This window comes from Oncorhynchus keta, chromosome 33, assembly GCF_023373465.1.
Source record: "Oncorhynchus keta strain PuntledgeMale-10-30-2019 chromosome 33, Oket_V2, whole genome shotgun sequence".
In the NCBI taxonomy this organism is placed as follows: Eukaryota; Metazoa; Chordata; class Actinopteri; order Salmoniformes; family Salmonidae; genus Oncorhynchus; species Oncorhynchus keta.
Window position 1 is genome coordinate 15,860,414 of NC_068453.1, and position 21,844 is coordinate 15,882,257.

General features: G+C 47.4%; 1 protein-coding gene and 1 long non-coding RNA gene across 6 annotated transcripts in view; one reads left to right on the forward strand and one right to left on the reverse strand.

Moving 5' to 3' along the window:
- The first annotated feature begins 303 nt into the window (after positions 1–303).
- LOC118366034 (uncharacterized) lies at positions 304–1,719 on the forward strand. Its single transcript, XR_004821863.2, has 3 exons — positions 304–391; positions 552–580; positions 693–1,719. It is a non-coding gene; the product is annotated as an uncharacterized LOC118366034 (long non-coding RNA).
- A 132-nt stretch (positions 1,720–1,851) lies between these two features.
- LOC118365960 (protein kinase C theta type-like) overlaps positions 1,852–21,844 on the reverse strand; it is a 26,895-nt gene continuing 6,902 nt past the window's right edge. For all 5 annotated transcript variants that reach the window (XM_052492104.1, XM_052492102.1, XM_052492105.1 and 2 more), the window contains 15 exons: positions 20,587–20,786; positions 19,132–19,192; positions 18,123–18,306; positions 10,172–10,203; positions 9,944–10,029; positions 8,627–8,756; positions 8,170–8,279; positions 6,934–7,066; positions 6,664–6,830; positions 4,526–4,699; positions 4,326–4,417; positions 3,889–4,090; positions 3,459–3,647; positions 3,034–3,162; positions 1,852–2,902 (listed from right to left, as the gene is read on the reverse strand). In XM_052492104.1, coding sequence (XP_052348064.1) covers positions 2,744–2,902; positions 3,034–3,162; positions 3,459–3,647; positions 3,889–4,090; positions 4,326–4,417; positions 4,526–4,699; positions 6,664–6,830; positions 6,934–7,066; positions 8,170–8,279; positions 8,627–8,756; positions 9,944–10,029; positions 10,172–10,203; positions 18,123–18,306; positions 19,132–19,192; positions 20,587–20,786 — 2,048 coding nt within the window. In that variant the 3' untranslated portion in view covers positions 1,852–2,743. The remainder of the gene's footprint in view (positions 2,903–3,033; positions 3,163–3,458; positions 3,648–3,888; positions 4,091–4,325; positions 4,418–4,525; positions 4,700–6,663; positions 6,831–6,933; positions 7,067–8,169; positions 8,280–8,626; positions 8,757–9,943; positions 10,030–10,171; positions 10,204–18,122; positions 18,307–19,131; positions 19,193–20,586; positions 20,787–21,844) is intronic.

A 21,844-nucleotide genomic window follows, 5' to 3' on the forward strand; every position in this document is an offset into this window, starting at 1 on the left:
ATTCCAGCTATGAGTCACTTACTGAGTCACAGCATTCATCATGTGAGCACAGCTAGCTGCATGACTTGTGGGTCTCCTTTGAGGAACTGAGGGGATATGTGGTAGTACACTGCCCTCCAGTGGTCACTGGGTGTAAATGCATCTTTGTTGATTTAATTATCAGGGAATGTAGTCAAATGGTCCCAAACCTCTCCTTGAGTAACCTCAGCCAGTCCACTTAATTAATGTATTCCAGAACTAACACAGCTGTTTTAAATGGTCACCTAATCATCAGACCCCTCATTAGTTAAATCAGCTGTGTTAGTTCTGGAATTCATGAAATACGTGGACAGGCTGTGGGTACTCCAGGAGAGGTTTCAGAAACACTACTCAAGAAGATACAAACAATTTGGTAACCTTATACAAACAATATCTAATGAAACTATTTCAAAGGGCAGACCTTTCTAAACATTTCTAATCTAAATTTACAGTCCAGCTTCTGTTCACTACTTTGTACCTGTCACACCCTGATCTGTTTCACCTGTCCTTGTGCTTGTCTCCACCCCCTCCAGGTGTCGCCATTTTCCCCATTATCCCCTGGGTACGTATACCTTTGTTCTCTGTTTGTCTGTTGCCAGTTTGTTTTGTTTCGTCAAGCCTACCAGTGATTTTCCCTCTGTTCCCGTCTATCGATTCTTCCTGTTTTTCCCCAGTTGTGACCTTTTTTTGCCTGAGCCTGCTGACGTCCTGTACCATTGCCCCACCTCTGGATTATCAACCTCTGCCTGACCTGACCCTGAGCCTGCCTGCAGTCCTGTCCCTTTGCTACTCTGGATTACTGACCTCTGCCTGACATGATCCTGTCCCTTTGCTACTCTGGATTACTGACCTCTGCCTGACCTGATCCTGTCCCTTTGCTACTCTGGATTACTGACCTCTGCCTGACCTGATCCTGTCCCTTTGCTACTCTGGATTACTGACCTCTGCCTGACCTGATCCTGTCCCTTTGCTACTCTGGATTACTGACCTCTGCCTGACCTGACCCTGAGCCTGCCTGCCGTCCTGTCCCTTTGCTACTCTGGATTACTGACCTCTGCCTGACCTGACCCTGAGCCTGCTGACGTCCTGTACCATTGCCCCACTACTCTGGATTACTGACCTCTGCCTGACCTGACCCTGAGCCTGCCTGCCGTCCTGTCCCTTTGCTACTCTGGATTATCGACCCCAGTTTGCCTTGACCTGTCGTTTGCCTGCCCTGTTGCTGTAATAAACTGTTTGCTGCTGTTTGCTGCTGTGTATAAGTGGGTCAGTGACGGATTGCTCGCTCTCAGATTAGTCTGTCTGTCCCAGGGTACCACAGCGCTAGGAGGAGAGGGATGGTGGGGCGGCAGGGTGAGGCAGAGAGAGATTTGTCGGAAAAAGGAACAAACATTAGGGAGGGAGGATAGAGCCATAGATGCATAGATACTAGGCTACAGGTGGGTGAGTGAATGAGTCAGTCTACCCCCATGCTGCCTCCCACTGGAGAGAAAAGGCACTGCTAATTGATCTGCCCTGTGAATGCACAGAACTATCTATCTATCTATCTATCTATCTATCTATCTATCTATCTGGTGAGATGATAATACATTATATCACAACGTAACACCAGGGTCCCAACTGCAGACAGAAAGAGCAATGGTAACTTTGACCGGTTTGTCACTCTAGTCTCTGAGAGGGTGAGGCACAGGAAGGAAAGAGTGGGAGATAGAGAGAGGCAGGAAGAGAGAGAGAGGAAGGAAGATAGCGGTTTTAGTACTTCAACTAAATTCTCATTCTCGCACTCTGTGACACAAACTCATGCTAGAATGCAAATACGTAATGGGACATGCATTAACAAAAATCTTATTTTAATGTACAGAATGAAAACAAACAATCACTGCTGAATCTAGGCATCATCTATGTCATTAGATTCTATAATAACTTAGTCACAGCGGTCACAAGCCTCTGAAGGGCCATTATAAAACACAGTATCATGTAAACATAAACCATTCATTTATCCATGTACATTGAAACCAACCACTCCACCGTCCGATAGTGTGACAATCTACCTGTATCTGGGCAATAACAATGGCAAAACAACACATTTTAATATACTAACCGTGGCTCTATTTAATAAAACTACTGATACACTTTCAGAATGAAATAGAAAATGTCCCAGGAAATGGTTACATTTGATTGAACAGACACTTATATGCAGGGATATAACAGACACTATTGAATAACAGGTTATGAGTACAATACAACATTGTCAGTATTCCACACAATCTGGGGAATCAGGTAGTGACTCCTACAGTAGTCTGTACACCACAGGAGGTTGGTGGCACCTTAATTGGGGAGGACTGGCTCGTGGTAATGACTGGAGCGGGATCAGTGGAATGGTATCAAATACATCAAACACCGGGTTTCCAGGTGTTTGATGCCAATCCATTTGCTCTGTTCCAGCCATTATTATGAGCCGTTCTCCTCCCAGCAGCCTCCACTGCTGTGAACCTTGGCTCTATAAAAGAGGTGAGATGTTATTGACGGGTTGTGGATACGTTATTGATCTGTTAGGTAAGTGTCCTTGACTCCTGCCTGCGATGTGTTGTCGTAATGAGTAATTGATGCGTTGCGAATAGGTTGTCCGAAGGTCACAGATGGGTTGTGAATATGTTGCTGGTACAGTGGGTTGTTGATTGATTGTGAATATGTTGCTGGTCGGTTGTTGTAAGGTTATCATAGGTCAGGGGCCTTTGATGTGGCCCACAGCGGGGTTGACGAAGGAGAAGTTGTTAAACATGGTTTGGTCCACACTGTTCATGAGGGTACGATCTGCACACGACAACCTGGGTTTCTCATTGATAAACTCCTTGTCAAAGTTACTGACGTCACTGGGGGATTTCTGCATGGACAGGAGAGAGGGGAGAGGTTACAACGCACACACACACACACACACATGCAGTGACACACACACATGCATACAAATGCAGATGTAAACAAACACACACACTCGCAGCCTGAGGATGTACGTACCACAGTTGGCCTGAAGGGCGGCGCCACCTCTCGTTTCTCCAGAGCGTTCCAGTCTGTGTCTTTGAAGAAGGAGTGTTGACGGATGTTCCCCTTCACACCCAGCCTCCTCTCCGGCTCCCTTACAAACAGCTGTAAAACAAACATACCATATACACACACACACACACACACACACACACACACACACGCACACACAGGACAGAGGACAGAGGACGCCAAGTTCATAACCTCCACTCCAATGGGAAAAAGACACAAGAACATCCTCATGAAAGGTAACCAATCACACGCAGACACACGTCACATCGATCCCAACCGTCAATCATTCATGTTGATGTATGTAATCTGGTGCATATTGGACAACGTTGCCGTAGTTCATTCGTCGTGGCATTGCAGTGAGTGGACCAAGTTGTTGCATTGAGTGAGACCTTGATGAGGATGTCTCGTGCGTCCTTGGCCAGCCAGCGGGGGTAACAGGGGTCATCTGTCCTGATGGACTGGAACAGTTCCTCCTCATCGCGACCATGGAATGGAGACTGGCCAATCAGCATCTCGTACAGCAAGACCCCGAACGACCACCAGTCCACTGAGCTGCCGTACTTCTGCCCCAGCAGAATCTAAAACACCATGACCGTTCAGTTCAACATGATGTCTCTTCATCATCATCATCACTTCATGATGTTTATCTAAAACCAGTACATTAGACGGAGATGGTATGTAATTGATTAATGATACAAATCAATGAGATCAGAATTGAGTGTGAGAAACAGTACTTCCCTAAGGGAACATTTCCATTGGTTATACACCTTTTAAGTGTTGCAATTCTGATAGTAAGAGTGATGGTGGACATGCAGTCACCTCTGGGGCGATGTAATCTGGTGTTCCACAGAAGGTGCAGGTCCGCGTTTCTCCCTCCATGTTCTCCTTACACATCCCAAAGTCTGCTATCTTTATATGGCCGTCTGAGTCTAACAACACGTTGTCCAGCTTCAGATCCCTATAGACAATGCCTTTGGAGTGGAGGAACTGGAGCCCACAGATAATCTCAGCAGCATAGAACCTACAGCCAGAGGGAGGAGGGAGGGGATGTGAGGAGAGAGGGATTGGGTGGAGAGAATGGAGCATGTTTGTGTGTGTGTGTGTGTGTGTGTGTGTGTGTGTGTGTGTGTGTGTGTGTGTGTGTGTGTGTGTGTGTGTGTGTGTGTGTGTGTGTGTGTGTGTGTGTGTGTGTGTGTGTGTGTGCGTGCGTGTGTGTCTGGTAGACATAGCCTGGTAGTGTGTATGGGTTAACTTACGTCGATCTCTGGACGTCAAACTTGTGACAGTTCTGGATGTGGAACATAAGGTCACCTCCGTTCAGATACTCCATCACAAAGAACAGGTTCTCCTGTCACACACACAACACAGTCATATCAACAAAACCTGTGGTTTGTCTGTGTGTGTGTGTTTGTGTGTGTGTGTGTGTGTGTGTGTTGAGTGCATGTGTGTGTGTTACCGTGGTCTGGAAGGTGCAGTGGAGGTGTGTGAGGAAGGGATGTTCCCAGGCCAGGGAGAGGACTCTCCTCTCCACCATGGTACACTCCACATCATCATCCATCAGAACCACGTCCTTCTTCAGAGCCTTCACCGCAAAGAACTCTCTGCTGCTCTTCAGCTCGGCCAAGAACACCTAGCAACACACACAGATGATATGTACATGTAGGAAATCACTGCATTCACCTATTCAGGGCTTGTCAAACGGAGGTGAAGGATCAGTCAGGCAACGTCTAAGTACAATCGAGAAGTCTCTTCAGTCCACTGGATCCAGGAACACAGAGCATGGCTAGAACATGTTCAAAGACCAAGCAACACACTTATATATTTTTTGGTTTCATAACATTATTACTAGCGTTGAAAAACTACCAGTAATTTATCGCAGTACATTTCCTGGTAATTAACAGGTAATCTATGGCAATCTATGGTAACTTCAATCATTTATACCAGAATCATTTTTATAAAATGTTTTCACTCACAATATTTATTTTTTCTTTATCTTTATATCTGTGTCCATATTGTCCGTGAGATTCTAGTGGATAGACAGTGTGATTCACGAGAAAACAGCCTGATTCATGAAAAAAAAGCATCTAATCAACAATGACATCATTTCCAATTAACTCTGCAACTCTTCCAACTATTGACTTTTTTCACAGCTGCCACCAGTTTGGTGTAATAAAAACATTTGCAATAAAAACATATTGACAGAGTAAAATAAATAAAAGTCTGTAAAAATGTAAAGGATATATTATACTGATACACTCATATTCAACATCAATGGTAATTCACTAAGTTTATGGGTTATATTTAGGATAATGTTTTTAAGCTTGTCATTCTAGTTTGTTTATTCGAATCATCTTAATTTATTATTTTATACACTTCACATGTTATGAACATTTCATAAAATCCTGAAAGTTTCCAAAATTCTGGTAGTTTACTGGTAAACTTAGAAAGCTACCGGTAACGTACCCTCCCTTTGTAACCATAACTATGACTAAAGATTATTGGTAGAGGCCAATCAGTGTCCGAGACACTCCTCCATTGACGTCCATTCTAGCGAAGTTCTAATACATTCTGGTTCTGGAACATTCTGACCAACATGTTTACAGGTCCAAACATAATCATCACAACACCAACATTGTACTTCAATTAAGGTTACCTTACTCCTCATGGCCTTGCTCTCTTCCTTATACCACAATACACAGATGGCAATGCCCTCTCCCCCTGCTAGAAACTTCTGCTTAGGTCATGCTGACCCAGGTTCACAGGCTTGACTATAATAACTGAATATACACTGAGTATAACAAACATTAAGAACAACTTCCTAATATTGAGTTGCACCACTTTTTGCCCTCATAACAGCCCCAATTCATCGGGGCCTGGACTCTACAAAGTGTCAAAAGGCGTTCCACAGGGATGCTGGTGAGTGTTGACTCCAATGCTTTCCACAGTTGTGTCAAGTTGACTGGATGCCCTTTGGGTGGTGGACCATTCTTGATACACATGGGAAAATGTTGAGTGTGAAAAACTCAGCAGCGTTGCAGTTCTTGACACAAACCGGTGCACCTGGCCCCTACTACCATACCTCGTTCAAAGGCACTTCAATGGTTTCTCTTGCCCATTCACCCTCTGAATGGACCACAGACACAATCCATGTCTCAATTGTCTCAAGGCTTAAAAATCCTGGTTTAACATGTCTCCTCCTAATGTTTTGTACACTCAGTATTATTATTATATTGTTAGAAATAACGAAGTACACTTTCATCTGCACGGTTTCCATCAGTTAGAGACAAATCACCATAAACTGAGACAAGACTTGGGCTTGATAAATGTCCTAGTTATCAACGGACTGAGAAACTGGTTGTGGGTTCAATTCCCACGAGGGACCAGTATGTAAAAAAAGTATGAAAATGTATTCACTCGCTCTGGATAAGAGCGTCTGCTAAATGACTCAAATCTAATCTAAACGTCAACGTATGTCATACAAGCACGAGACTCATGTCTCAGTTTATGATATGTCTTAAGCCCAGATAGAAAATGTATACCCCCAGTGAATCTAGGGGCTCAGTAGGTGCAGTGGTTTCTCTCTCTCTCTGGTACCTTGCCGAAGCTGCCTTTGCCAAGCATCTTGTGGAGGACGAAGTTGTCCAGGGTGAACTTGTGAAGGTGTTCTTTCCTGGGGACGGCGTACAGCGTCTCAGGCTCCTCCATCACAGGGGCTGGCATGTCCCCCTCCGCTGGGGTGTCCCACGATATCCCCTGCTGCTCTGGAGGGGGGAGATAGTAATTTAGTCCTATTAAGTCTCAAGTTGACTACAAATCCCTCACAGTTGCATGACTGACCAGGTTGACCATGTGTGGTCTCCTTACCTTTTCGCCCACCGGTGGCTGCTGTCGGGGGGAGACCTGCCACTAAACCTGAAGGTTCCCGCACCACCCCTGCCTGGCCCACACCCACCGGCCCGCCTCGACTATAGATCTCACTCTCTCTGGAGCCCCTGGCCTATAGGAAAATGCATAGACACATGTAATAATTAATAACATAACGCAATGCTACAGTATCTGTATAACGGGCAGGGATAGATTCCTTACTTACAATCAACATACATTTTTATAATATTTTTTTATGAAATGCACTTGTGGATCTGTCGGACAGCACTGACTTCCTAACCAGTGTTGCCAACTCATTTTCAGGGTAAGTTGCTAGAGGCAGGTTGATTTGTTGCTAAAAGTTGCTAAATGACGTTGTGATGTCATTGCGTGATAACGTAAAACTGCGTCATTACGTAGAATACACATTAACGCTACTCAAATTGACTGGTCAGCTCGGCAAAAAATATGATTTGACATTTGTTCAGGTACAGACTCCCACTCGTTTCTGTACTTCTGGCTGTACAATTGTGATTGAGACATGTTGATTGACGTTGTAAGTTTGTTCAAAATCTTAACATTCATGACCGACTATATTCATTGGGTTTGTCTCGTCGAACCCGTACTACTGCTGCTGCAGTCAGGCGCCTGCTGCTGCCTGTGCACGATCTGAGCGCCTGCTGCTGCCTGCGCACGATCTGAGCGCCTGCTGCTGCCTGGGTACGATCTGAGCGCCTGCTGCTGCCTGGGTACGATCTGAGCGCCTGCTGCTGCCTGGGTACGATCTGAGCGCCTGCTGCTGCCTGGGTACGATCCGAGCGCCTGCTGCTGCGTGTACAATCTGAGCACCTGCTGCTGCCTGTGTACGATCTGAGTGCCTGCTGCTGCCTGTGTACCATCTGAGCGGCCTGCTGCTGCCTGTGTACCATCTGAGCGGCCTGCTGCTGCCTGTGTACGATCTGAGCGCCTGCTGCTGACGTCACTCACAATGCACTTTCGCAGCCAGTCACGTGTGTTGTGACAGAGAAAATCGGTTTTGTGTCATTTAGAGGGAAAATGCGTGCATTTTAGCGTTTGAGTCACTTTTCAAAAGTTGCTGAAAGTTCCAAATACATTTTTAAAAGCAGCTAAATTTGTTGCTAGGTGCTGTTTGAAAAAATGGGTAGTCTGAAAGGTTGCTACAAAATTGCTAAGTTGGCATCACCGTTCCTAACCCCTCGACCCCTGAACTCTGACCTGCTGTTTAGTCTCGATCATGGCCAGGGCTTCAGCCATCAGTTTCTGGTTGACTCCACACAGGTTGGCCACCTTTTTCTGGCACTTGTGATGAACGTTCATACTGCACTCTGCATGGGCAACACACATGGTTACACAGTATACAGACACAGATGGAATGGGACCATGAAATCAATACATTTTGATATTTAGACGGTGAAATAGGGAATCGTGTGAAAAGGTATGGTGCAATATAATGGTTTGATAGGGTACTGTTATGATTTGAGTTGGTAATGGTATGATGTGATTGTGTAATGACAGCGGCACCTTGGTAATGGCTGGAACGGAGTAGGTGGAATGGTATCAAATACATCAAACACATAGATTCCATGTGTTGGATGCCATTCCATTTGCTCCGTTCCAGACATTATTATGAGCCGCCCTCCCCTCAGCAGCCTCCTGTGGACTGTCCTCTCACCCTCACACTTGAGTCCCTGCTTGGCCAGCCCCCACAGCAGCGTGCCACAGTGTTCACAGAACGTGGGGCTCTTGTAGTTGTACACCTTAAACCTGTGGGGCATGTCGATCTTAAAGCGCTCCTTGTGGATCTGCAACACACAGCAAACACACTCGGTCACCTGAACACACCGCACTACAACCCTTTGTTGCCATGGAAATATGACACAGGAAGTAGGCAACAACTGCTTTGGACGTTTTAGGGAAGTAAAATCCCTGGGATAAAACTGTATTTTTTTCTCTGTCTAGGATTGCTGAGTACTGGTAAACAGTGAGTACGGTAATCACAGAGCCGTCTGCTTCGAAGAACCAACCCACTGTCTCAGTGTGTACTGTGAAAGAGAGTGAGTTAGTCCGTGTGTACTGTGAGAGAGAGTGAGTTAGTCCGTGTGTACTGTGAGAGAGAGTGAGTTAGTCAGTGTGTACAGTGAAAGAGAGTGAGTTAGTCAGTGTGTACTGTGAGAGAGAGTGAGTTAGTCAGTGTGTACTGTGAAAGAGAGTGAGTTAGTCCGTGTGTACTGTGAGAGAGAGTGAGTTAGTCAGTGTGTACTGTGAAAGAGAGTGAGTTAGTCCGTGTGTACTGTGAGAGAGAGTGAGTTAGTCCGTGTGTACTGTGAGAGAGAGTGAGTTAGTCAGTGTGTACTGTGAGAGAGAGTGAGTTAGTCAGTGTGTACTGTGAAAGAGAGTGAGTTAGTCCGTGTGTACTGTGAGAGAGAGTGAGTTAGTCCGTGTGTACTGTGAGAGAGAGTGAGTTAGTCCGTGTGTACTGTGAGAGAGAGTGAGTTAGTCCGTGTGTACTGTGAGAGAGAGTGAGTTAGTCCGTGTGTACTGTGAGAGAGAGTGAGTTAGTCCGTGTGTACTGTGAGAGAGAGTGAGTTAGTCCGTGTGTACTGTGAGAGAGAATGGGTTAGTCAGTGTGTACTGTGAGAGAGAGTGAGTTAGTCAGTGTGTACTGTGAGAGAGTGAGTTAGTCCGTGTGTATGTGGTTGACTTTAACTGACAATTAACAAGTGTGTTACCTCTGTGCTAAACCACAGTCACCAGAAGCCCAGATACACTGTATGTCAGTCTGTCTGCATGCAATCTAAGGGGACCTCCAGTTGTCTTAATTGAGGTTCCTCATGTCACAAACACCAAGACAAAGTGGACACATCATTTACTGCCACTATTATTGGAACCCAAGCAACTAAATATAATGACAAATCCAAGATGCTCTAAAATGCTCAAGATCACTTACTGTCATCGTTGTATAGAAATGGACTACAATGTACAGGCCTACCATGGTCTCTTTGCTGTTGATGGCCGACCCAGTGCACTTGGCGATGATTATGTCAATGCATTTCTTGTGGATGGCTGCGTTGCACTCTGAAAGACCAATGATGGGGGGATGAGAGTGTAGACAGGAGAGAGGACGGAGGAGTGTAGGGATAGAATTTGGAATAGGTAGAAGATGAGGGGAGAGAGAGAGCAGAGCGAGAGAGCAGAGAGAGAGAGCAGAGATACTCACGTCGGCACTGATAACCCTGCTTATTCAGACCCCTGTGGGGAAAAGAAACACAACATTAACAGGAACCAGAAAACAAACAGTGGATGATGTGGATGATGTTTAAATAGAAATACTGTAGTGTTTGTTTCAGAGTGACAATGAAATCAATCTATGTGAACAATGTCTTTAGGATGCAATACAATTGACTAGGTTTTAAATAAAGTTAGGCTGTGATATTTCATTTTTAATTTTTATTTCCCCTTTATTTAACCAGGTAGGCTAGTTGAGAACAAGTTCTCATTTACAACTGCGACCTGGCCAAGATAAAGCATAGCAGTGTGAACAGACAACAACACAGAATTACACATGGAGTAAACAATTAACAAGTCAATAACACAGTAGAAAAAAAGAGTCTGTATACATTGTGTGCAAAAGGCATGAGGAGGTAGGCAAATAATTACAATATTGCAGATTAACACTGGAGTGATAAATGATCAGATGGTCATGTACAGGTAGAGATACTGGTGTGCAAAAGAGCAGAAAAGTAAATAAATATAAACAGTATGGGGATGAGGTAGGTAAATTGGGTGGGCTATTTACTGATAGACTATGTACAGCTGCAGCTGTACAGACAGAAGGGGTACTAGGTTTTAAATGAAGTTAGGTTGTGATATACACACTGTACAGACAGAAGGGGTACTTGTAGAGCACGTACACTGAGTATACAAAATATTAAGAACACCTGCTCTATCCATGATACACTATATATACAAATGTATGTGGACACCCCTTCAAATTAGTGGATTCGTCAATTTCAGCCACACCCTTTGCTGACCTGTGTATAAAATCGAGCACACAGCCATGCAATCTCTATAGACAAACATTGGCAGTAGAATGGCCTTACTGAAGAGCTCAGCGACTTTCAACGTGGCACCATCATAGGATGCCACCGTTCCAACAAGTCAGTTGGTCAAATGTCTGCCCTGCTAGAGCTTCCCCGGTCAACTGTAAGTGCTGTTACTGTGAAGTGGAAACGTCTAGAAGCAACAATGGCTCAGCCGCAAAGTGGTAGGCCACCCAAGCTCACAGAATGGGACCGCTGAGTCCTGAAGCGCTTAGCGTGTGGAAATTGTCTGTCCTCGGTTGCAACACTGACTACTGAGTTCCAAACTGCCTCTGGAAGCAACGTCAGCACGTAGAAACCCGGAACTCCAGCTTACCCAGATCTCCAGCTTGCCGTTCTCCTTTTTGCAGCGTGAGGCCAGGGTGTCCAGCTGCACCACGGCCTCAGACTTTAGCTCAGCGGTTTTATCCTTCACCACCTTGTGCATGACATGACCCCGGTGGACATGGGCGTGTTATGCAGGTGAATGAGGACCCAAAAGCGACTTAACAAAACAGAGTCTTTATTCCAGTATTTGACAAAAGCGATTATCCTGGAAATATCAAGGTGAAAACAAAACAGGAAAACTGAAATCCACTCGTCAGTAGAAAGGACTGACTGGAGACTCGAGCATAGACTGCAGGTTGCTTCGGGAAGGCACCGGCCGTAGCAGACCTAGACACCTGCTCACACGCAGCATCTGAAGACGGTAAAACACGACAGGGCGAGACAAGGACACAGAACTGCGAACATCATACAAGGATCCGACAAGGACAGAAGCGGAAAACGAGGGGAGAAATAGGGCTCTAATCAGAGGGCAAAAATAGGGAACAGGTGTGAAAAGAGTAAATGAGTGAGTTAGGAGAATGAGGAACAGCTGGGAGCAGGAACGGAACGATAGAGAGAAGAGAGGGAGGGGGAGAGAGAGGAATAGAAAAAGGGAACGAACCTAATAAGACCAGCAGGGGGAAACGAACAGAAGGGAAAGCAAAGAGACAAGACATGATAACCAATGATAAAACATGACAGTACCCCCCCACTCACCGAGCGCCTCCTGGCGCACTCGAGGAGGAACCCTGGCGGCAACGGAGGAAATCATCAATCAACGAACGGTCCAGCACGTCCCGAGATGGAACCCAACTCCTCTCCTCAGGACCGTAACCCTCCCAATCCACTAAGTACTGGTGACCACGTCCCCGAGAACGCATGTCCATGATCTTCCGTACCTTGTAAATAGGTGCGCCCTCGACAAGGACGGGGGGGAGGGAAGACGAACGGGGGCGCGAAGAAAGGGCTTGACACAGGAGACATGGAAGACAGGGTGGACGCGACGAAGATGTCGCGGAAGAAGCAGTCGCACAGCGACAGGATTGATGACCTGGGAGACACGGAACGGACCAATGAACCGCGGAGTCAACTTGCGAGAAGCTGTCGTAAGGGGAAGGTTACGAGTGGAAAGCCACACTCTCTGGCCGCGACAATACCTAGGACTCTTAATCCTACGTTTATTGGCGGCTCTCACAGTCTGCGCCCTGTAACGGCAAAGTGCAGACCTGACCCTCCTCCAGGTGCGCTCACAACGTTGGACAAACGCCTGAGCGGAGGGAACGCTGGACTCGGCGAGCTGGGACGAGAACAGAGGAGGCTGGTACCCCAGACTACTCTGAAACGGAGATAGCCCGGTAGCAGACGAAGGAAGCGAGTTGTGAGCGTACTCTGCCCAGGGGAGCTGTTCTGCCCAAGACGCAGGGTTTCTAAAAGAAAGGCTGCGTAATATGCGACCAATCGTTTGATTGGCCCTTTCTGCTTGACCGTTAGACTGGGGATGAAAACCGGAAGAGAGACTGACGGAAGCACCAATCAAACGACAGAACTCCCTCCAAAACTGTGACGTGAATTGCGGACCTCTGTCTGAAACGGCGTCTAACGGGAGGCCATGAATTCTGAACACATTCTCAATGATGATTTGTGCCGTCTCCTTAGCGGAAGGAAGCTTAGCGAGGGGAATGAAATGTGCCGCCTTAGAGAACCTATCGACAACCGTAAGAATCACAGTCTTCCCCGCAGACGAAGGCAGACCGGTAATGAAGTCTAAGGCGATGTGAGACCATGGTCGAGAAGGAATGGGAAGCGGTCTGAGACGACCGGCAGGAGGAGAGTTACCAGACTTAGTCTGCGCGCAGTCCGAACAAGCAGCCACGAAACGGCGCGTGTCACGCTCCTGAGTAGGCCACCAAAACCGCTGGCGAATAGAAGCAAGCGTACCCCGAACACCGGGGTGGCCAGCTAACTTGGCAGAGTGAGCCCACTGAAGAACAGCCAGACGAGTAGAAACAGGAACGAAAAGAAGGTTACTAGGACAAGCGCGCGGCGACGCAGTGTGAGTGAGTGCTTGCTTAACCTGTCTCTCAATTCCCCAGACAGTCAACCCGACAACACGCCCATCAGGAAGAATCCCCTCGGGGTCGGTAGAAGCCACAGAAGAACTAAAGAGACGGGATAAGGCATCAGGCTTGGTGTTCTTATTACCCGGGCGATAAGAAATCACGAACTCGAAACGAGCGAAAAACAACGCCCAACGAGCTTGACGTGCATTAAGTCGTTTGGCAGAACGGATGTACTCAAGGTTCTTATGGTCAGTCCAAACGACAAAAGGAACGGTCGCCCCCTCCAACCACTGTCGCCATTCGCCTAGGGCTAAGCGGATGGCGAGCAGTTCGCGGTTACCCACATCATAGTTGCGTTCCGATGGCGACAGGCGATGAGAAAAATAAGCGCAAGGATGGACCTTATCGTCAGACTGGAAGCGCTGAGATAGAATGGCTCCCACGCCCACCTCAGAAGCGTCAACCTCGACAATGAATTGTTTAGTGACGTCAGGAGTAACAAGGATAGGAGCGGATGTAAAACGCTTCTTGAGGAGATCAAAAGCTCCCTGGGCGGAACCGGACCACTTAAAGCACGTCTTGACAGAAGTAAGAGCTGTGAGAGGGGCAGCAACTTGACCGAAATTACGAATGAAACGCCGATAGAAATTAGCGAAACCTAGAAAGCGCTGCAACTCGACACGTGACCTTGGAACGGGCCAATCACTGACAGCCTGGACCTTAGCGGGATCCATCTGAATGCCTTCAGCGGAAATAACAGAACCGAGAAATGTGACAGAGGAGACATGAAAGGCGCACTTCTCAGCCTTCACGTAGAGACAATTCTCTAAAAGGCGTTGGAGTACACGTCGAACGTGCTGAACATGAATCTCGAGTGACGTTGAAAAAATCAGGATATCGTCAAGGTAGACAAAAACAAAGATGTTCAGCATGTCTCTCAGTACATCATTAACTAATGCCTGAAAAACAGCTGGAGCATTAGCGAGACCGAACGGCAGAACCCGGTACTCAAAATGCCCTAACGAAGTGTTAAACGCCGTTTTCCACTCGTCCCCCTCTCTGATGCGCACGAGATGGTAAGCGTTACGAAGGTCCAACTTAGTAAAGAACCTGGCTCCCTGCAGAATTTCGAAGGCTGACGACATAAGGGGAAGCGGATAACGATTCTTAACCGTTATGTCATTCAGCCCTCGATAATCCACGCAGGGGCGCAGAGTACCGTCCTTCTTCTTAACAAAAAAAAACCCCGCTCCGGCGGGAGAGGAAGAAGGCACCACGGTACCGGCGTCGAGAGAAACAGACAAATAATCCTCGAGAGCCTTACGTTCGGGAGCCGACAGAGAGTATAGTCTACCCCGAGGGGGAGTGGTCCCCGGAAGGAGATCAATACTACAATCATACGACCGGTGTGGAGGAAGGGAGTTGGCTCTGGACCGACTGAAGACCGTGCGCAGATCATGATATTCCTCCGGCACTCCTGTCAAATCACCAGGTTCCTCCTGAGAAGAGGGGACAGAAGAAACAGGAGGGATAGCAGACATTAAACACTTCACATGACAAGAAACGTTCCAGGATAGGATAGAATTACTAGACCAATTAATAGAAGGATTATGACATACTAGCCAGGGATGACCCAAAACAACAGGTGTAAAAGGTGAACGAAAAATCAAAAAGAAATGGTCTCACTGTGGTTACCAGATACTGTGAGGGTTAAAGGTAGTGTCTCACATCTGATACTGGGGAGAAGACTACCATCTAAGGCGAACATGGGCGTGGGCTTCCCTAACTGTCTGAGAGGAATGTCATGTTTCCGAGCCCATGCTTCGTCCATAAAACAACCCTCAGCCCCAGAGTCTATCAAGGCACTGCAGGAAGCAGCCGAACCGGTCCAGCGTAAATGGACCGACAATGTAGTACAGGATCTAGATGGAGAGACCTGAGTAGTAGCGGTCACCAGTAGCCCTCCGCTTACTGATGAGCTCTGGCCTTTTACTGGACATGAACTGACAAAATGTCCAGCAGAACCGCAATAGAGGCAAAGGCGGTTGGTGATCCTCCGTTCCCTCTCCTTAGTCGAGATGCGAATACCTCCCAGCTGCATGGGCTCAGTCTCAGAGCCGGAGGGAGGCGATGGTTGAGATGCGGAGAGGGGAACACCGTTAACGCGAGCTCTCTTCCACGAGCTCGGTGACGAAGATCTACCCGTCGTTCTATGCGGATGGCGAGTGCAATCAAAGAGTCCACGCTGGAAGGAACCTCCCGGGAGAGAATCTCATCTTTAACCTCAGCGTGGAGTCCCTCCAGAAAACGAGCGAGCAACGCCGGCTCGTTCCAGTCACTGGAGGCAGCAAGAGTGCGAAACTCTATAGAGTAATCCGTTATGGATCGATCACCTTGACATAGAGAAGCCAGGGCCCTGGAAGCCTCCTTACCAAAAACTGAACGATCAAAAACCCGTATCATCTCCTCTTTAAAGTTAAGATAATTGTTAGAACACTCAGCTCTTGCCTCCCAGATAGCTGTGCCCCACTCCCGAGCCCGACCAGTAAGGAGTGAAATGACGTAAGCAATCCGAGCTCTCTCTCCAGAGTATGTGTTGGGTTGGAGAGAGAACACAATATCACACTGGGTGAGAAAGGAGCGGCACTCAGTGGGCTGCCCAGAGTAACATGGCGGGTTATTAACCCTAGGTTCCGGAGACTCGGAAGACCAGGAAGTAGCTGGTGGCACGAGACGAAGACTCCGAAACTGTCCTGAGAGGTCGGAAACCTGGCCGGCCAGGGTCTCAACGGCATGACGAGCAGCAGACAATTCCTGCTCGTGTCTGCCGAGCATAGCTCCCTGGATCTCGACGGCAGTGTTGCGAGAATCCGTAGTCGCTGGGTCCATTCTTGGTCGGATCCTTCTGTTATGCAGGTGAATGAGGACCCAAAAGCGACTTAACAAAACAGAGTCTTTATTCCAGTATTTGACAAAAGCGATTATCCTGGAAATATCAAGGTGAAAACAAAACAGGAAAACTGAAATCCACTCGTCAGTAGAAAGGACTGACTGGAGACTCGAGCATAGACTGCAGGTTGCTTCGGGAAGGCACCGGCCGTAGCAGACCTAGACACCTGCTCACACGCAGCATCTGAAGACGGTAAAACACGACAGGGCGAGACAAGGACACAGAACTGCGAACATCATACAAGGATCTGACAAGGACAGAAGCGGAAAACGAGGGGAGAAATAGGGCTCTAATCAGAGGGCAAAAATAGGGAACAGGTGTGAAAAGAGTAAATGAGTGAGTTAGGAGAATGAGGAACAGCTGGGAGCAGGAACGGAACGATAGAGAGAAGAGAGGGAGGGGGAGAGAGAGGAATAGAAAAAGGGAACGAACCTAATAAGACCAGCAGGGGGAAACGAACAGAAGGGAAAGCAAAGAGACAAGACATGATAACCAATGATAAAACATGACAGGGCGTCAAACTGTTTGTCGTAGCTTCATGAAATGGGTTTCCATGGCCGAGCAGCCTCACACAGGCTTAAGATCACCATGCGCAATGCCAAGCGTCGGCTGGAGTGGTGTAAAGCTCGCCACCATTGAACTCTGGTGCAGTGGAAACGCGTTCTCTGGAATGCTGAATCACGCTTCACCATCTGGCAGTCCGACAGACAAATCTGAGTTTGACGGATGCCAGAACAGTAGCTGCCTCAATGCATAGTGCCAACTGTAAAGTTTGGTGGAGGAGGAATAATGGTCCGGAGCTGTTTTTCATGGTTCAGGCTAAGGCCCCTTAGTTCCAGTGAAGGGAAATCTTAACACTACAGCAGACAATTACATTTTAGACGGTTCTGTGCTTCCAACTTTGTGGCAACAGTTTGGGGAAGGCCCTTTCCTGTTTTAGCATGACAATGCCCCCATGCTCAAAGCGAGGTCCATACAGAAATGGTTTGTCGAGATCGGTGTGGAAGAACTTGACTGGCCTACACAGAGCCCTGATCTCAACCCCATCAAACACCTTTGGGATGAATTCGATCGCGAGCCAGGCCTTATCGCCCAACATCAGTGCCAGACCTCACTAATGCTCTTGTGGCTGAATGGAAGCAAGTCCCTGCAGAAATGTTCCAACATCTAGTGGAAAGCCTTCGCAGAAGAGTGGAAGCTGTTATAGCATCAAAGGTGGGACCAACTCCATATTAATGCCCATGGTTTTGAAATGAGATGTTCGACGAGCAGGTGTCCACAACCTTTTGGTCATGTAGTGTATAGACTGACCAAAGTGAATCCCGGTGAATGCTATGATCCCTTATTGATTTCAACTGTTAAATCTGCCTAGATGAAGGGAAGGAGACAGTCTAAAGAAGGTATTTTAAGACTTGAAACAATTGAGATGTGCCATTCAGAGGGTGAATGGGCAAGACAAAAATGGGGTGTGGTAGTAGGTGCCAGGTGCACCGGTTTGTGTCAAGAACTGCGACGCTGATGGGTTTTTCACGCTCAACAGTTTCCCTTGTGTTTTAAGACTGGTCCACCACCCAAAGGACATCCAGTCAACTTGAAACAACTGTGGGAAGCATTGGAGTCAACATGGGTCAGCATCCCTGTGGAACACTTTAAACACCTTGTAGAGTCAATGCCCCGCCAAAACTGAGGCTGTTCTGAGGGCAACTCAATATTAGGAAGGTGTTCCTTGTTGTTTTGGCTCAGTGGACGTACCAGACAAACTCTTTACAGACGGAGCAGAAGGTGGGCTGGGGGAAGAAAGTGGCGCTGAACTCGTGACATTTGACCTCATGGATCTTGGCCTGTTTGATGGCTCCGCGTCGTGCGTGGAGGGCAAAGACTCCCGGATCGCTGTCTCTCTCTCCAAATCCATCTCCCTCACCTGAACCTGTGGCGTCTGGGAAACAGGCGCAGACACATGAAAGTTATGTACAGCGCATAGTCTTGTCACAGTTAAAAGACAGAGGAAGAGAAAGAGAGAGACATGCTAGTTATGTTTGCTCCTCTGTGAACGCATGATAGGAATATCCTTCTGCCAGTCTGTGTGTGTGTGTGTGTGTGTGTGTGTGTGTGTGTGTGTGTGTGTGTGTGTGTGTGTGTGTGTGTGTGTGTGTGTGTGTGTGTGGGAGAGAGGAAGAAGGCCTTTGGCTGACTTCCTGTTCTACAGCCCCACAAGCATGTATTCACTAGACACTGACAGCTGCAAATTTAACACGCCCTCCATGATCAACGGCAGTCTCTCAAATGTGTGTGTGTGTGTGTGTGTGTGTGTGTGTGTGTGTGTGTGTGTGTGTGTGTGTGTGTGTGTGTGTGTGTGTGTGTGTGTGTGTGTGTGTGTGTGTGTGTGTGTGTGTTTGCAACGACAGAGAGATAGGGAGAGAAAGAGAGAAAGGGTAAAGGTGAATATCTTTCTAGTTGTGAGTAATGTAATTGAAAGGGCTAAATGATCAGATGATTAGTCCTGGACAATCATTGGACCACCTGTTGTGAGTGCTGATTATGAGTAGTGGTGGGACTTTATATATAGATAGACATATGAGAGGTTTCCTCACGCCTGTTACAATATGACTTTATAAACCTTCAGAGTGTGTTAATAAGACTCCAATAAGAGAGTGCACTGACAGAAACTATTGGGAATAGATGGGCTTCTGGAATGGTTATAACCACACAGGAACAGACATACACAGACCGTACGAAGTCTACAATGGTTCTGAACTCTCACCACTCTTCTCCAAGTAGTATCTGGCCTCCATGAGTAGACGACCCTGTGGTTTTAGCTCCACCTGAGAGAGAGAGAGAGAGAGAGAGAGAGAGAGAGAGAGAGAGAGAGAGAGAGAGAGAGAGAGAGAGAGAGAGAGACAGAGACAGAGACAGAGAGAGAGGGGGGAGAGAGGGGGGTAGAGACAGAGAGAGAGGGGAGAGAGAAAGAGACAGAGAGAGAGAGCGAGAGAGAGAGCGACAGAGAGAGAGAGAGACAGAGAGAGGGAGACAGAGACAGAGACAGAGAGACAGAGGGGGGAAGAGAGAGAGGGGGGGAGAGAGAGAAAGAGTGAGAGAAACAGAGAGAGATAGATAGAGAACGAGGGAGAGAGAGATAGAGAATTCAATAGATATAGAGAGACATGGAGAGAGGGAGAGAGGGAGAGAGAAAGAGAGAAAGAGGGAGAGAGAGAGAATTCGATAGATAGAGACAGAGACACACACACAGAGAGATATACAGAGAGAGAGAGGGGGAGAGCGAGACAGAGAGAGACAGAGAGAGAGTGGGGGGAGCGAGAGAGACAGACAGCGAGAGAGAGACAGAGACAGAGAGAGAGGGGGGAGAGAGGGGTGGGGGTAGAGACAGAGAGAGAGGGGGGGGACAGAGAGAGAGAGAGAGGGGGGATACAGAGAGAGACAAAGAGAGAGTGGGGGAGTGAGAGAGACAGACAGAGAGAGAGAGACAGAGACAGAGAGAGAGGGGGGAGAGAGGGGGTAGAGACAGAGAGAGAGGGGGGGAAGAGACAGAGAGAGAGAGAGCGACACAGAGAGACAGAGAGAGAGAGAGAGAGAGAGAGAGAGAGAGAGAGAGAGAGAGAGAGAGAGACAGAGACAGAGACAGAGACAGAGACAGAGAGAGGGGGAAGAGAGAGAGGGGGAGAGAGAGAGAGAGAGAAACAGAGAGAGAGAGAATTCAATAGAGATAGAGAATTCAATAGATATAGAGAGACATGGAGAGAGGGTGAGAGAGGGAGAGAGAAAGAGAGAAAGAGAGAAAGAGGGAGAGAGAGAGAGAGAGACAGAGACAGAGACAGAGACAGAGACAGAGACAGAGACAGAGACAGAGACAGAGACAGAGAGAGGGGGAAGAGAGAGAGGGGGAGAGAGAGAGAGAAACAGAGAGAGAGAATTCAATAGAGATAGAGAATTCAATAGATATAGAGAGACATGGAGAGAGGGTGAGAGAGAAAGAGAGAAAGAGAGAAAGAGGGAGAGAGAGAGAATTCGATAGATAGAGAGAGAGACGCACACAGAGAGAGATATACAGAGAGAGAGAGAATGAGACAGATATATCCCCATATCAAATTATGTGGACACAACACATTCCCTTCGCTCCAACCCTAAGCCAGTGGAACCCCTCCCTCCCTCTCTTCCCTCTCCCTGCTTCCCTCCCCATCCCCCCTCCCTGTTGTCTTACCCAGATCTCCAGCTTGCCGTTCTCCTTTTTGCAGCGTGAGGCCAGGGTGTCCAGCTGCACCACGGCCTCAGACTTTAGCTCAGCGGTTTTATCCTTCACCACCACGTGCATGACACGACCCTGGTGGATATGGGCGTCAAACGTGCTGCTCCAGGGGGGGTACATGGTGGGCTTCTTCTGCTTGTACACCTGGCCCTTCTCTGGAGGGGTCAGGGTGTGTATGTAAAGGGGGGAGGAAGACAGGTAGAAACAGTCGAGAATCTTAACATTAGTCCATCTGTCATTGGTCCTACATTCTTCCTGACATGTGACCTGACCAGAGTGGTCTGTCTCTACCACAGGAGGTTGGTGGCTTCTTAATTTGGGAGGACAGGCTGGTGGTAACGGCTGGTTTCTAGGTGTTTGACTCCGTTCCGGACATTATTATGAGCCGTCCTCCCCTCAACAGCCTCCTGTGATGTATACCTACAGCATAACCTCCACTTCGCAGTATTTCCCTTCAGCCATTTGACAAGTTCCTGCCATAGAATGATACGTATATCTCTATCAGTGGTCCATAGACTTTCTCTGGACAGAGACAACACTACCAGCTGTTGTCTATACTGAAAATCATTTCTCTCTGACAGGGAAAAAACTGTCCTATTCTCCCCAGACAGACAGCTCATATTTTTCATAATGTTTCCAACCGCCTTTGGCATGAGAAGGCGATACGTTTTACTTTAGGAGTCCCACACAGCTCTGAGTAGGCTTTTGTCAACCCAAGTCACGATCCGTTTCTTTGTTTTTTTTCTTTGTAGTGGTTATGTGACATTTGACTGATGTGTTGCTTTCATTTTTCTGTTCGGTGCTTTAGCCACAGTGGAGTTAAGAAACGAGTCTGAGCCGGTCACAGCTTTGTAGTAAGGACTCCGTTAAACTACTGTGACTCCAGACCTTGAACTCTCCTCCTCAATAAGGTGGTCCGTTTCATTTCCAAGCGCTCTGTTGGCACAATGAAATGCAGTCGGTTGGCAGCTGCTTGTAGGCTACCTAAACCAACAGTGAAATATTGGTGCTAAACCTCATACTGTACTGCTATTTACTATCATCTGGGCCTTTTGATGTCATTGCAAAAAGCAGTACAAACTGCGGTGCAAACTGACCAAAAAGCAGTACAAACTGCAGTATGAACTGACCAAAAAGCAGTACAAACTGCAGTACAAACTGACCAAAAAGCAGTACAAACTGCAGTATGAACTGACCAAAAAGCAGTACAAAC